This window comes from Rattus norvegicus, chromosome 18, assembly GCF_021556685.1.
Source record: "Rattus norvegicus strain SHRSP/BbbUtx chromosome 18, alternate assembly SHRSP_T2T, whole genome shotgun sequence".
Classification (NCBI taxonomy): Eukaryota; Metazoa; Chordata; class Mammalia; order Rodentia; family Muridae; genus Rattus; species Rattus norvegicus.
The window spans coordinates 48303063-48319995 of record NC_141551.1 but is presented as its reverse complement, the minus strand read 5'-3'; the positions used below and the strand labels follow the sequence as shown (position 1 = coordinate 48319995).

Here is a 16933-nt window from a genome sequence, read left to right as displayed (position 1 = left end):
TTTCCTTTTAGATTAAATGTCTTTTATCCCAGCTGAGTTCAGATGATGTTAAACGGCACTTACAGTCCCCTGTGGCCACTTGTGTCCCCTGTTTTAGCCTCCTAACCTTAGAGTCTGAAACACACATCTCTCAACTAAAGCCACAGGTAAAGATTTAGTAAGAAACAAAACAAAGGGGGTGAATATGACCAAAACAGAGTTTGGGAAATTCTCAAAGAACTAATAAAAGAATTTTACAAGAAGATGTGAAAAAACCCACTCCACCCTGTTATAAGGTGGAGTCATAGACAGACAGACAGACAGATAACACTCACCAAGAGCGATATCTGCCCTTCGTTCACAATGTTCAGTATGCTTCTTACTTTCTGCAGGTACTCAGTCCTTTCTTCTGCGCCTTGGGCACTGGCCCAGCTCACGCCGTTGACCTGCTCCTCTGGTTTGGCTCCTGCTGCCGAGGTCTGCAGGCGGAAGGGCCTGAGCTTGCAGTCTGGCCCAGACTTCTCAGCTTTCCGACTATGGGGATCACTAAAGACCTTGTTTAAGAAGTCCTTACTGTGGTTTTCTGATTCAAATGCAGGGCCGCATTTACCAGGAGCGGGTGAGTTCTCCGATTCTTCCGCAGGGAGCTTGTGCTGGTCCCGGAGGACACTGGGTACTTTCCGTAAGTGAGGGCTTTTCACAGGAGAAAGAACACACAATGGAGCCATGTTGGGTGTGGAGGTCTCAGCGCTTACAATAGGGCAGGTTTTGGCAGAGAGGCCATTGACAGTTGTGCATAAACCCAAAATCCTTTTTTCTGAAGTCACCTTGGTGAGCGGGGCCAGCTGTTGACTGGATTTAATGTAAGGCACATCCAGAATCTCATCCATGTCGAGGTCATAGTGCTCCAGCTCACCCAGTGCCTGGCTGGGCTCTGAGCCCTTGCCTGGCAAGCCTCCGACTCCATCTTCAGGGCTGAGCTCCTCAGGCTGGGGGCCCTGGTCAGTCTCCCCCCCTTTCTGGTATTCCACTGTATTGTTCTTCTGGTCGTCACTTTCATTGCTCTCCAGAGTCTCTGGCTGATGTTTCAGTGGAGAAACTCGCTTCACCGGGCGGAACTTACTGTATACATCAGCGATTCCAGTGGGCTTTTGCGGGTTTGTAATGAGAGTTGAGACACCACAATTCCAGCTAGAGCTAGAAACTGTTTAAAAAGAAAATAATAGAGGATACTATTCAATTGGAATCTGAACACAGTTTGGCCACATAGTTAGGCATGTTCATTTAAGTTATGCTGACAGTAGGTCCCTGTGTGAGGCGATAAGCCCGAGAGGATGAAAGTATCCTTACTACTGCAAAGGCAGAGCCTGATAAGAAAGCTATGCCATGCTGACTCAAATTAATTAAAGAAGCAATAGTGATCGAGGCAGAAAATTAAAATAAATGAACCCTGACAGACATTACTGAGAGTTTCTGGCACTATTTACATGTTTGCTACTACCCTAAAACAAACAAACAAACAAACAAACCAAACCAAACCAAACCAAACCAAAACAATAACAACAAAAAACCCAAGAAAGAAAAATAAAAACAAAGTGGGAATGGGCTTCCAAACTAAAGCAGTGCACACGCGAACATATAGTTGTCTGTATGCATCTCGAATGTTTGAGACATCCATGTGAAGAACATAACTTATCTTCTACAAACCCAAAGTCTGTCCTACTGTGTGACTCAATAGTTCCTACTAGATAGTAAGAGTAGGAGAAGAGAAGCATAAGGCAGCCAGGTGCTCATCTGTCCATGGAGACAGACCATGGTTGAGCCCGTGTGTCCTGTAATAAATGTCCTAGTCAACCAGTATGCAGGGCCATCTCATGGTGCTTCCTAGGTCATGACACAACCACAAAATGCATTTCCACTTGACAAAAGAACACACTCTTTTTAAAGAAAATACTTTTTATTGATTTTCTGTGAATTTCACATCATGGACTCCAGTCTCACTCATCTCCCTGTCCCCTTGCACTTGCCCTCTACCCTTGCAACAACCCCCCCCCCCAAGAAAATAACACACAAACTAGAAATACAGAACAAAACATGAAAATATCTCCAAGAGAAGGTGTAGGGTGTCACAGAGTGTCCTACAGCACACCCCTCTGTCCACACATCTTGCAAATGTTCACCACAATGAGTCATTGGTCTGGCTTGAGGTCTCTGGCTTCTGTGACACCATCAATATTGGATCCTCACCGGGACTCCTCCCAGTTACCCTGTTGCTATCCTGTGTCATGGAGATCCTGCAGCTTTGGATCAACAGGACTGACCCTTTCACAGGCTCCAACAGTTCACAGATGATGTAGATTTTGGCCATCAAGGCCAACTCCACTGTGTTGCCCTGGTGAGGTACATGGCTCACTCTCCTGGGTACTGAAGTTAGAGAGAGGCAGGGCCTGCTGCCGAATGTGAGAGGTGCGGCCAGCTTTCCAGAGTACCACAGCCAGGGATGGGTGAGGCCAGTTCTGCACAGCCATTGGATATCCATGCGGTCCCTGGCAGCTGCCCCAACCAGGGACTTCCCCCATGGTCTCTAGTGGTAATATGAGCCACAGATGTCAACACTGCCCTCTGCCTCTGCGTGGCTATGGGACCTAGACATGGCCCTCAGTAACAGCACAGGCTGAGACTTTACGATGGCCTCAGGTGGGGGGAAGCTGGTGGCTACTCACAACAGGTTACTCCTTTCTACCTTAGAATTTCCAGTTCCATCTCTCTTCATAATGCTCAAACTGTTCCACTGTCTTTCTCTCCCATCTGTCTGTCATACACTTGCTTATTGTAGTGACTGCAGGTAGGCCACTGGGCTGGCGAACTACCTGCGCTGTACAGAGGGGTGGCGAGCAGGTTTCTAAGTGCCCATACCCTGCCCATGAGCATGGCAGTGGTGGGTCTCTAGGGCACTCTTTAGAGCACTGCCCTCCATTTTGGGAGGAAAAGATGAAGGGCAGATAGGGAAGTCAGACTAGTACTCAGAATGGCTTTTCTTTTTGTACAGATAAAATAAAGATAGCATACCGACCTGACCTACATTCAGCTAAGTCTGGCTGAAATGGACAGCGAGGCAGCCAGACACATTCGGAAATAAGATAAAAACCACAGTCCTTTTGAATAAGCTTCAACAGAAGCAAGCTGCTTGGTAGCACATGTCAGAGTGGGCTGATGAAGCTGCAGTGCGCTCGCTCACAGCAGGGCTTCGTCCTCTCCAAGAAGGCAGAGGGACCCAGCACTCCAGGAGGCTACTTCACAGGTTTCTACTCTTCTGCCTTTGGGTTCTATCAGACAGGTAACGCTTCCTTGCAGCGATTCTACATCCCCCAAGCAGGCACAGTTGGGAAGGGTTAATCCAGAGTAAGCAAACCTGCAAGTCTTTGCTGTTGGGCACAGCCACAGACTGAGAGACCCTGAGGCAGTAGGTGTCCTGAGGTCTGTAACTTTTACAACAGGCTCTGCTAATGACTAATTCTTACTGCTTGAAGGGCTCCTTAATAAAGTTACCCAAATTAGTGCTACTCAGCCATGGCTTACACTGAGACGAGTCCTAAAAGCATCCAGAGAAGTTATGGAATAAAGCGAAGAGATGAGTAAGTCCCCGAACCTGCCTGTCATAAAAGCATGAGTTCTGTTCTCTAAATGGACGACAGCAGCCTAGGTTAAGGAGGCCTGTAGTACACAGCACACCCCCGAGGCTCTTCTGGCTCTGGAGAGAACACTAAAAGCTATGGGAGGAGAGATGGTTTCATCCCAATGAGCAACATATATAGGAAGGGCTACCCAGAAGGGAAGGAAGGCATCTAGATGACCTCAGACTCCTGACTCCCTTACCCTCACCATTTTGTGGCTAGAGTTCTGAGCCATACCCAGTGCTTAGCCTGGAGCACACCATTAACTGACACAGTATGTGAACTTGAATCCCACTTTGCACAATTCATCAATCTTTTAGCATGCATAAAGTGAATCCTTCTGAGGGATTTACGGCTTAATTTCATTCGAGGGAACTAAGTTCTGCTAATAAACCCACAGGAGTGATAATCGCCAGAAAAAGCTAAATTCTTTAAAGTCATTTATGAAATGCCAATACATAAAGACAATGATTAATAATTCCAGTTGGTTCCCTGTAAATGTTTTTATCTTTAATATGTTCTTTTCTTCTTAAAATATTAAACAATGAGAAGTTACAATTTGCCAGAAATTTCTGCCAAGACATTTTCTCTGCCTTAGGAACACAGAGTTCCTGATTCGCATAAAGCAACAGGGAACAGAAAACATGGAACTTGTAAGGTATAAATAGGCATTTGATTGCACTCACTAACTTCCCCCAAATCTATAAAGATTGTGGGGAAACTTATTCATAGACGTTCGGAGACCACGCTTGTTATTTGGCATGAGATCTGCTGATATTTGTCAATAATCTTGATTTCTTTGGAGCGTCTAAAAATTATGAATCTCATAATGTATTAAAAGTATTTAAAGCCACATAACTTAGCGGGTCAATAAACCAAGCGTGCTTTACTGATATATTTATGTATTATATAAGGTCATGGGTTCAAAGGGCCACCCTTTTATGTTGGCTTTATTTACATGTGAACTTTTTTCCCAAGTGATACAGGGAAATGGGTACCATATGTTTCTCAGCTGTTTTGTTCTGACAGGAGCCATTAAGGACACTCTATGTAAATGAATTCTGTCTGTGTTTTAGGAAAACACTCCTTTCCCCAGAAAGGTCTAGAAACTGAAGAAGGCGTGTCAACATTTGAGCATGTCTTTTTCCTCATTCAAGCCTATGGCTGTTCTGCAGGCTTAGGACGAAGACTGTGTCTGCTAAGCTTGACTGCCGAGGAGGGAAAAAACCTGCTTAAGAAAACGGAGCTTAAAAAAAAAACTAAAAGAAAAAGAAAAAGAAAAAAGGAGTAATGGGTTTCATGAGAATGCTCAAACTTGTTGCTATGTCACATATTTGGATGAGCAGAAATGCAACAAACAAAAGACAAACAGCCATTCACCTCTCCTATGCTGCATAAATACACAGCATACAAAAAGATTATTAATGGCAGGCAAGATTTCCCCTTTCAATTCTTCAAGAGCACCGACAACTTCACTTTACTGTGGTTTTGCTCAAGTACCATCATAGCATTGTCATGCATGAAAACAAATTTCGTAGTAGTGATGGCCACTTGGAAGACTTTCGTGACTAGATTTCTTCTCTAGAAAGTATGCCCAAATACTTGATACATGAACATAATTTAAATTACTGCAAATTCTTATCCCGGTCTTTACAAGTTTTATGAGAACAGTATCTGTGTTTAATGTGTCTCTCTGTCCTTCAAAATTCCCAGCAAATTGCTTACCTAAGTAGGTTTTTAATGATGTTTTGCTCTTAAACATGCTCACTTTTAACACCTTAAGGCAGTAAATATGTCTAGCGTGCCTTCAATTTTGTCTACCTGATGGAATCACAATTTTTCTAAAACCATTAACAGTGAGGCAGACGCTTGTGATGGTGATTTATAGACAGAACAGTCTCCTATAATCTAGCTAGCATTTGAGATGCTGTAAGCACCAGCAAGAAAATTTCAGTTACCCCATAATCATCGAAAGCCAGACATTTTTCCAACAAGAATTAGCATGGTTCTAGAATATGCAAGGCTCCCTGGGTGGCTTTGCATCCTAATCCAGGACTCTGGTTTGCCACACCTCTATCTGCTTCACCTCTTCCCCTCAACCGCTTCCTCTCAGTCCTCTAGATCATGCCTTGAACAACCACAGGGTCATTTATAGTCTCTCCAGTCATTCACCCCCAGGGCATTGTCTGCTGTTTGTTCGCTTGACCTCTACCCCACATCCCTCTGATACCATCTTGTGGTTCTATCCTCATCTATCCTAAATCCCTCTTAAGTCTGGGTCCTTCCTTTTGTGAACCCTCACTGGGCTACACTGGAGTCTTTTCCCACAACTACCACCAACTAGTTTGTTTTCTTTCATTGGTCTCTCTTTTTAGCCCAATTAATTCCTCCGTGGGTAAAATCAAATTTTTCAAATTAGCTGCCAAGCCTTGGGACTCCCATACTTCCTAAAATGGTAGTGCCCTGGGTATGGGACACATACCCCACTGTGTCAGACACACCCCAGGACTCATGATAAACACACTTCACTCACAGGATTAAGAGAACTATTCGGTGTTCAGCCTTCTCCCTCTTCCTCCTCATTCATTTAAGGAATCTTACTTTGGTACTTGAATTTCATTTCTTCCCAAAAAATATAGAATATCCTTTAATAAACTGACTGCAGGCTTCAGGGTCAGTGGCTTTCATAAGCAATGAATTAACAGGAGGATTTTATACTCGTCGAATTCCTTTCAATAACGACCTTGAGTTTATTTCAACAAACATTGGTTTCCTTGTTTACAACGTGACAGTTTCCTTTTAAAAAAGAAATGTGCTTAAAGTAAAGTGCTTTAGAAATACTTTACATAAATAATAGCATTATCCTCTCTCACACATCCCCACACACATAGCAGAAAGGGAATTTTGGATATACACATGATAGAAAATGTCACTTAAGTTACAAGGTTTGCAGACCCTGGCATCTTTGTTTATAGCAAAATCTTCATGATGACATCCCACACCCCTGCCTTCCCCCTCTCTCCTCTACTGCTAAATCAACTTTCTGGATACACGATTATCTACTACTGCTCTTGCCTTTGTCTAGTCTGCCTTTCCTAGAAAGCCTTTACTCTTATTCCTGCCTGAGACTCATGCTCACTGCACAGGAGACAGCCAGTGTCGCCCTACTTCTTCCTACTCTCTCAGGAACAGCTGCTCTGTGCTTCTCAGTTCCCAGGTAATTCTTGACCACAGTGGCTCACTTTGTCCTGAGGGTGCGTCCAAGACACGGATTCCCTGAGAAGCTCCCTTTCCTCACAACCAGTTTGTTTTCTAGCAAAGCTCCTCAACAACAGTGGGGTTTGGAGACTTAATGATTCCATGAGTGAGTGAAGAGAGGGGGAAGGAAGGAATACATAGAGCCAAAAAATGCAAAATAAGAAATAAGTTTTGTGGTTGGGGATTTAGCTCAGTGGTAGAGCACTTGCCTAGCAAGCGCAAGGCCCTGGGTTCAGTCCCCAGCTCTGAAAAAAAAAAAAAAAAGAAAAAAGAAAAAAAAAGGAAAAAAAAGAAATAAGTTTTGTTATAATGAGTCCACATATTTTTTTAAAAACTGAGATGAGGATTTGAAAGATAGTTATTGAAGTGGCTCAGACAATTTGAAGGCATGCTGCACAGTGATGAATTTTAATGCATTCTCTTAAGAAGTGCTTGCTGGGTGGAAGGCAGAGGCCTGCGGGTCTCTGAGTTTGAGGCTAGCCTATAGAGTGAGTTTCCATAGAGAAACTCTGTCTAGAACTTCCCCCCTCCCAAAAAGTTCTTTACTTGAATTTCCTCATCTGGAAAAAATAACAAGGTTAGACAATATCATTGCTAAGATCTGATCCACTCTAAATATCTCTGATGATGTAGAGTGTGTACAAATAACAGGGTTCTTTATTCTGACTCACAATGAAACACTGTAATTCTTTTGGATTCGTGCATTTTACCAGATCCTCCTAAATTTATAATTATGAGGCCGAGACGATTGCTGACACATAGTTCTCTGGCTCCTAGTCTTGATAAATTGTTTTCTTTAAGAAGATAATGGACTGTTTGCTGTTGCCATGGTAGACCCAACTTTTAAGGCTAAACATTAATGTTGGCTCCGAAAATGCCAATTTATTTTACTTCTAAATATGGAGGCCTGTGTCCACATTAGGGAAAAAGCATGCGACAGAAGAAGAGAAAGGAGGGATTATGTCAAGTGAAATGCATTCTATTTTCCATGAGAAGCAGTCGGTCAATTTACCTTAATTCTTTACGTATAGATAGCAGACTACATACCCATAGTGGGCTGCTTTACGGATACATCCTACGTACTCTCCAGTATTCCATTTCCTTTATTTTAACCTTTGACCTTTGTGTTCTTAAATATAGGATCTCACGTAGCCCAGGCTGTCCTTGCACTTGCTATGTGTCCAAGGATAACCTTGGGCTTCTGATCCCCTGCCTTCACTTCTTGAATGCTGAAGTGACAAGTCACCAAAATGTTCAGTTTATGTGGCACTGGGGAATCAAACCTGGGACTTGGGACAACCTAGGCAAACGTGTTTCTAGCTCTGCCCATTTTCCTTTTGCTTTCACCTCAATGGGAGGGAAGTTATGAACAACTGGGAATTGTTAATGTTGGTAGTCATGAGTTTCCTTGCCACTGGTCAAGTGAAGCCTGTAGCGGATCCGAAGCATACAAGCGCCTCAGGATCTCAAGTGATGACAGGTGGCTCCCATTACCTCATGAGCATAGGAAGAAGGGTGTGAACTCGAGTAGTAGTGGGAAGTACTTGCTGGGGTGATCCATGGTGCCCTGTGGATTAGTCTGTAACCTGATCCAAGGGATGTCTCAGTGAACTCTGGCCTTGGAGAATTGTGTCAGGACAGTATGCTGGAGAGTGATGTGTATAAAAGGAACACATGTTTCTGGAATGTTCAGCGGGGTTGCCGGCTCATCCTTCTCATTGACATCACGGACCCTTGCCCGAAGGTATCCTGAGGTCGAAGGGGAAGTACGTATGACTTCATGCCTATAAATATCCCACTCATGGTCTGTGCACATTAGGCTGTTCCCATGCTGTGAGGAAAATGTCATCGATTTGGGTTTTAAACCTCCTGTCTTTAAAAGGCTACTGATCCCAAGCAGCTGTTCTGGAACATGTCAGGGTCAAGTTTTATTGCTCCCAGCTCTGCCCGTGGCTCTGCAGACTCCCACAGATAACTCAGCAGACGATCTGTGCGTGTTTCTTTGTTTTGAGAAAACTCACCGGATCATTCGAGTCCCGTAAGCCCGGATGGAAGAATACATCTTTACTAAAGAGGCCTATTCTACATATTCTATCATGAAGTCAGACTCAATATTTGGACAAGTTTAAATCTTTAGGCTTCAGAAGTACAGTTTCCACAGAATGGTAATGGGTAGGCCTGAAGAAAACACACACTTTTCAGAGTTATTCTGTCATGCAAAAAGTATGCTGTCCTTCATCATGACATTAGTCTAAAACTTTGTGAGTAGATTAAGTTTTGTGTTCACTCCAGGTGCATTTACTAGGTTCCTTCTCCCTCCCTCCCTCTCTCTCTCTCTCTCTCTCTCTCTCTCTCTCTCTCTCTCTCTGGAATTGTATGAAGAGACACAGCAGAAGGCCAGTGAAAAGACTCATCAAGCTGAGACACTTAAAAAAGACAGCCTGGGAATAAGCTGAACATGTTTTCTACACACACACACACACACACACACACACACACACACACACACACACACACAAATCTCTTTTAACTGAAGGTGGTGATGTTTTACAGTGCTGATCTTCTGCAAGGACACAACAAGGAGCTAGGGCTACTCCTGGGTAAGAGAGGCCAGGGCAGATAGAGCGGGCAATGGGGTAAGGTAGGAGGTGGACGTGTGTGTGTGTGTGTGTGTGTGTGTGTGTGTGTGTGTGTGTCCTCATTTAGAAACTAGCTATGTCAGTACATACTTCACAGACATTGTTATAACAAGTGAAAGGAGATGAAAATGTGTTTTCTGGATTCCACAAGACGGTCTCTTTACTGAGATTTTACTCTGCCTTGAACACTTTAAATCTGCCAATACAGCCATGTCAGACTCTGTATTTCTGAGTGCTGGTGAGTGCATGATTTCATCACAGATTTTTTTCATAACAGGTCTTGAAGATGAATGGGCAATTCTTATGCATTCTCACTTGAAAACAAATGGGAACTCAGGGAATTTTAAGTATTATGTGGAAAATACTGTAGCATTCTGATTTCTCAATCAGGAAGAAAGTTGCTTGACTCTAACTTTCCATAGCACCAGAGGACCATTCCATCAAAACTTAAATGACTCCCTAAACAGACAATTCACCGTCCCTCTGTTTAGGTTACATGTAGGTCATAGAATCCCAGCAACCAATGGCAAAGTATGTTGGAATCACTTCAGAGTCCCTTTAACTAAAATCCCAGCATGAGCTCTTCCTACTTTTGGGCAGCCCTCTAGTATCAAACTACAATTTGGGAACAGTTAGGGAAATGGTTTTTAATAGCTCTTCTAAAGACAGACAAGTGGACTTTCACCTTGTTTATTATTGGGAGTGTTAAACATAAATTTAGATTTATCTCACCACTGAGGATCTATTTATCCAGCTGCCAATTCATTCAACAGCTAAAGCTGTTGATCTCTTTTGAATATGCTCAAGAGATTCAAGGATATGACAGAGGGTATTCAGGCATGAGACAGGTAGTTGGTGACAGACAGAGCACTAAGGTGTCTTTCTTTCCAGACACATTATTAAGTAAGCATTTGCTAAATGTCTTCCATGCACAGAATTCCTTTGTCCTCCCTGAAGGGGAGAATGAAATAGATATAACCTTCTCTAGACAATAATAATGCCAGAGTAGAGAAGAATAAAAATGTAACAAAAGGCAAGTGCTCTGTATGGACATAAGCCAGGACAGAAGGCACAGAACAGCAGAGAAAAGCCAGCTAAGGGGTAATATTTAAAGCCAAAGCAGAGTAGAGAATGCCAAATAACTGAGAAGAAGAGAGAAAGGCAATTTGTTATGCTCTGGGTAGAAGATGGCACATTTGCAGAGACCTAAAGCAGCAGAGGATCTGGCAGATTCTGTATCTCTCATTGCTGAAGCAGAAAGAGCCCTGGTGAATGGCTGGAGATGAAAATAAGGAAGGCCATTTGGGGTCAATACTCTGGGCCCTTTCAAAAGGGTGCTAATCCCATTCAGGAGGTCTCCATCCTCATAACCTGATGGCCTCCCCTGAGATTCCACTTACATAATATCTTTTAAAAAGTTACATATCGGGCTGGAGAGATGGCTCAATGGTTAAGAGCACTGACTGCTCTTCCAGAGGTCCTGAGTTCAAATCCCAGCAATCATATGGTGGCTCACAACTATCTGTAATGAGATCTGATGACCTCTTCTGGTGTATCTGAAGACAGCTATAGTGTACTTATATAATAAATAAATAAATCTTTAAAAAAAGTTACATATCTCTCCCACAATGTCTTAAGTTTATGATTTTGTGTAAACCTGAATTCATAGTTATCATCCGCTGAATGTAGCTCAGTTGGATACTTCTCTGAGCACGAAGACATTTTTTGGACATAGAGGACCCAGGACTTATTGATAGAATGAAGTGGGGGCGAAAATGGGAAAGAAATCTCACCTTCAGCATCGTGAGTTGCCTGGTAACGCCTAGAGGGGTTTGTGTGTGTGTGTGTGTGTGTGTGTGTGTGTGTTCTTCTGAGAAACATGATGTACATCAAGAATTCTTTTTTAAATTCTATAAGACATCTACTATAGATACCGAGTGGGTTGTTGAAAAGGAAGCTGGAAATTAAGAGTAGCAGGTAGAGGGGATCTGAAAGAGACTGGGAGACAGAAAGGGTAGAGGGTGGCCCTGGTGAATATTTAGTCACACTTGACTGCAGTTAAGTAAAGAAGAATAAGGGACTGTCAACGTGTTAGGAAGGAAACTAGGAGGGAGGTAGCAGTGGTCAACAGGTCCTAATACTTTCATGATGCTAAGAGTGATGAGATTATCAAAGCATCAGTAGATTTCATGGAAGGAAGCAATGACGTTCTCTACTGAGGCAACTCACACTGGAGATGCTCAAGGCTAATGGATATAAAGAACTAGAGGCATGGTTTTCCCATAACCCTTTAAAGCAGGGTGATCTTAAGGACTGTTGGGACTGCAGGATGAGTTCAAGGTCAGCTTGTATAATCTAGAGGTTTACTCAAAATATAAAGGAACAGGGTTGGAGATAAAACCCAGTGGCAGAGCAAGTGCCCAGCACATGCAAGGCTCTGCTCTCAGTCCTCAGCACCGCTATGTGCTCTCCCCACATTTACACACACAAAGGGAGAAGAAAGAAAGAATCCCCAAGAACTTCATGAGGAGAAAAAGGATAGGGAGCTAGGACATAATATGGTTTGTTGTGGGAGGTGTGGGTATAATTCAGATCTTCACTGTGCCATCTGGAAATCTTTGGTTATGAAGCACTTAAGTAGTTGGTGGCACATGTCTAAATGATAATAGTTTTAAGATATTGACTTAAACAAAACATTATGACATTAACCCGTCTGTTTAGTGGTATCTAGTCCATGAGGCTACTAGAAAAAAAACAAAGTTATGTATGTGACTCACTTTATATTAATGGATATTAATGGTCTAGGGAGTCAGGTATAGGGGCCTAAGGTATAGAAAGGTTCCTTCGTTGGTGAAAGGACAAACCCTGCAAAGGAACCTGACACATTTGAATGACTGATGTGTCAAGGAGGAGGAGTGACATCAGGGAAGCTTGCTGGTCCAGTAGCAAACTACTCTAGGTCCTCCATGGCCACGGAAGAATTTCCCATTTCTCATGACCATCTTTGAAACCATTATCTGTTTTTTAAGCTGAGAGGGACATACATGACAGAGAGTAAATTTTTGAAGAGAGAGTTGTGTCCAATTAAGAGCAATGGGTCGGATTCCAAGTGACTTAGGTAAAAGTTCCTTTCATTTGAATGCATAAACGCATAGCCTGGGACCAAGTTTGTAAACCTGGTTCAGAACCTGGGTCTGGAGTGAGGCTTGAGGGCCTGCACAGACTCAACATAGGTGATGCTGCAAGTCCCTGTGCTGGTCCTGTACCACACTGAGAGGAGAGGGCCACGCTGAACAGATGGCAAGAGCAGTCTTTCAGCTCTGAGGATGCTAAGATTCTATTACCTGAACACTTCTTAGATGACTGAATTCCTCCCTCCCTCCCTTCCCCCCTTTCCTCCCTCTGTCACAGGAAGCCTCAGAGTTTCAGATAGCTCAGGCTTACTTGAGTCTCTACTTCCCCAGTTCTAGCTAGCATTACAAGCTTGCACTTCCATACCTGGCTTATTTTGCAAGGGTAGAACCCAGAACTTCACGCATGCTAGGCAAGCACACTACGGGTTGAGTTGTATTTCCAACTCCAACCCTATGCTCTTTTACAGGAGAAACAGAACAGAGGATGTAGACACAGATTGAGATGGGTAGACAGACAGCATCTAACAGTGGACAAACGAGGAGAAGTGGAGGAAGCCAGAGATGGGCTGAAGCTTACAAAGAACGCCTCCCAACAGGCACTGGGTGCTGAGGGTTGCGTCTCCTGAGAAAGTCTCTGCAGGGCCAGCTTGAGGATCTCTGCATGTGCTCAGCTTGCTCTGTCTGTGCTGAAGTTCCCGTCCCTCCCTGCCTGCGCAGTGATTTTCTTTGTCCCTCTGCTTTCCTGTCCTTCCTTGATGCCTATTTCTCTGCATCCATTTCTACCATGAACTTCCTCTCATGACCAGTTTGGTGGATAGGAGTTCCTTAGACTCCAATAAAAATAAACCAAGTGATTTGGACAGGGTGTGTATGTGTGGAGGGCGTAGCTCCACTTTTACAGGAACATTCTGTGGGCTACTCACAATGTTGGCATGTGTGCAAACTCTGTGGCAGCAAAGAGAGCACCAGGTGAAATTGTCCTTATAATACAGGCCCAAAAAGGGTCTGAGGGGAAAAAAAACTTGAAAGGACACAATTGTTTTAATGGCAAGGTTAATTATGGTTTTATTTAATTTTTATGTGTTGTAAAATGACATATCACATCACTTTTATAATTTTATATTTATAATTATAAATATTTGGTTTATAATTATATTATTATTAAATAAAGAAAAGTTTATTTGTTTGTTTGTTTAGTTATTTAACGAGTCTCACTGAGAAGCCTAGGGTAACTGTAAACTCATGATCCTTCTACCTCAGTCCCGTGAGTTCCGGAAGTACAGCCATGCCTAGCTAAAACGATTATTTGATGTGAAGCACCCTCACTTGCTTACAAAGTTTTACTGTTGTTAAGTAGGCTGAGATTTTAAAAGTATTTTGATCTGTATCATATGAAAGTGTTTATTTCCCATTTGTTAAAGATCCATTTTTAAAATTATGTCTATGCCCGTGTATCTGTGGGGAGGGTATGTGCATATGAGTACAGTTGCCCACAGAGGCCAAAAGAGGGCATCAAATCCTTTGGAGCTGGAGTCACAGGCCATTCTGAGCAGCCGGAGGTGGGTACTGGGTACTGAACTCAGGTCCTTGTTCTAAGTCACTGAGCCATTCCAGTCCCCAACATGATTTTTTTTTAATTGAACATTTAGAAAATCCATTCCTCTGTTCTTTGGAGTCTATTTTATGTGACAGCAAGAGAAATGGATTAATCTGCAGACTTTTTGAAATCGAAACTGCCAAGCTAAATTTCACTTTCATGCTTCTAGCATCAGACCTTTATATAAATTGGAAACAGGAGGTTTATATACTTAGCAACATTAACTGTGTCATAGCAATGTCTTCAGGATACATTTGATGCCAGTTTATTATTTTAGCTGATGGCTAAACTCCTTGAAAATCTTCAAACACCGTGTAAGTGTTTGTTTTCACAGCTTCAGGATTTGTTACAAAACTTTGCAGAAACAGGGTCTAAAAATATAACAAATTTGCAATGCATTTAAATACATACAAATGACTTTTACAAGGAACCAAGTTTTGGAAAGAAGAGTTTCTTTTATGCGATGGTCACATGCGTGACGACTCCTATTATCTGCGCATGGGAATCTATTTCAGGGCTATTGGACGCATGTTTACCACTGCTGCATAACTGAGTCTTACGTTCCCAGATGCAGAGCTGAGTTAGTAATTGTTTGCCTTCCTGCACAAGGAAAGTATGCAGTGAGATTAGCAGATTTTATTTTGAAAGAATCACAGGACATTTACGGTAGCATGGACTTGAAGCAAATGCGCATTTGAATATCTAATTAACTTAGAAGAAACTCAAAGTCAATGAAATTGGATATTTTTTGAACACCGTATGTTGTCATTATGCACTTTGTGCTCATTTGAAGACAACCGTAGAGCTAACGCTCACTGGCTTGGAGTCACAGATATTGGGCAGGGACTGCAGGCAAACATTCCACCAATTACTTCCCTTATTAGATGTGAACATTTCACACAGATCTTACCCTGCTGCTAACCCTCGCCTCACACTGCTTGATATTCACGGTTCCCTGAACTAAATTACACCTCAGTTGACTCACACTCATGGGGGCAGGGGGCCCAGAGACAGTCACTTGCTGACTCAAGGATTTTGGGCAAATTATTAATTACAAGTCTCTCTCCTCATCAATAGAGTGGACATCATAACGGTCCTTCCTCAGAATTATTTTGTGGAGATATTTACAGAAGATTTGGTACCATTTTGGTGCCTGGAATTAGGAACCTCTAAGGAATAACTCTGAAGCCTTAGCAGCACCTGCATGGCTCTCGCACACCACAGGGAGATGATGTTCTCAGCTTCCCACTCCTCATTAATTTCTCTTCCTCCTGCCACCTGAGTATCTTCTTCACACTCTCTTCTTTCTCACAAAAATCGAAACCTAGCCATTGTGTAGTGCAAACAACGAATAATCACTTGATATATTATTCCCATTAGGGAGAAAAACAAGAGTCCAGTAAGAATTGAGTCCTTTGGCTAAGAGAAGAGCATTCTGGGGTGGACTCTCAGGTTGTAGTGAGCTGGGAGAAGGTTTAGCAGAGCTCAGAAGCCTCTGACAGCACTGCGGCAGTTGCCACGCATGCAGCACACGGTGCGAGCCGGCCCAGGTGCAGGGATGGAGGGAGATGAGCCTTGGGCTACAAGTCTGCTGAGTGCTTTAAAGACTGTATCCAGGGCTACCATTACACACAGGGGGAAGTGCTTCAGGCTGGCTGAAAAACAAGAGCTAAAGCACAACTAAAATACAGACAGCTCCACACTCTGAAGCACTTCTGGTCCCAGGCCATTTGAGTAAATAATGGTCAGTCTGTGAGAGGATTTTACAAAAGCTGGAATCCTGGTGCTCCCTGGAGAGTCTGGCCTCACTTCTCCCATCCTCCTCCCCAGCTGTTTCTTAGTTTGATCTCCATTTAGCAGTCTCACTGCTTTTCTACCCTTTCCGATTCATCACCAATTGCTCATTCCTTCGTTTTCAGCCCTCTTTTTCAGCTTTCATGGGGCTGGGTCACCCTAAGATTCTGTCTCAATTGTCAAGTTGATGTGATTTAGGCTAATCTGGACGCCAATCTCTGGCACATCTGTGAGGGAGTTTCCTTGTTGGGTTAATTAAGGTGGGAAGACCCATCTTAACTGCAGGTGGCACCATTCCCCGGGGCGGAGGTCCTGGAATGAACTGTCCTCTCTACCTACTTCCTCCTGGCAGACATCACCTGATCAGCTGCCCCGACTTCCGTGCCCTGGTGGACTGTATGCTCAAACTGAGAACCAGAGGCCCCCACCCGCTGAGGTTGTCGAGTATTTTGTCTCAGTAATAAGGAAAGTAACACATTTCCTGGGATCCTGGATACTCCTCCCTCGGAAACCCCACACGTCTTTCTATCACAGTGGTTCTCAGCCTTCCAAGTGCTGCGACCTTCAGTTCCCTCATGTGCTGACCCCCAACCTTGCTACTTCATAACTGTAATCTTCCTGCTGTTACGAATCATAGTGTAAATATCTTATATACAGGATATGTTATGTGATCCCTGTGAAAAGATATTTTGATCCACAGGATGAGAGACTATTACATCGGCCCATGTTGTCATATGGTTCTGCGATGCTCTTGCCTACTTGTATGTTCGTGTGTCATGATATAAGCTTGATATGAGCTTCAGGAGCACAGGAACTTCTGTATTGTCTTATGTTTGTTTGTGTTCCATGTTCTCCATG

General features: G+C 43.2%; 1 protein-coding gene across 13 annotated transcripts in view; it reads right to left on the bottom strand.

Annotated features, from left to right (window-relative positions):
- Sncaip (synuclein, alpha interacting protein) overlaps positions 1-16933 on the bottom strand; it is a 137752-nt gene that overhangs the window by 36570 nt on the left and 84249 nt on the right. For 8 of the 13 annotated variants that reach the window (NM_001437473.1, NM_001437476.1, NM_001437474.1 and 5 more), the window contains 1 exon segment: positions 315-1183. In NM_001437473.1, the coding sequence (NP_001424402.1) occupies positions 315-1183 (869 nt within the window). 13 annotated transcript variants of the gene reach the window in all.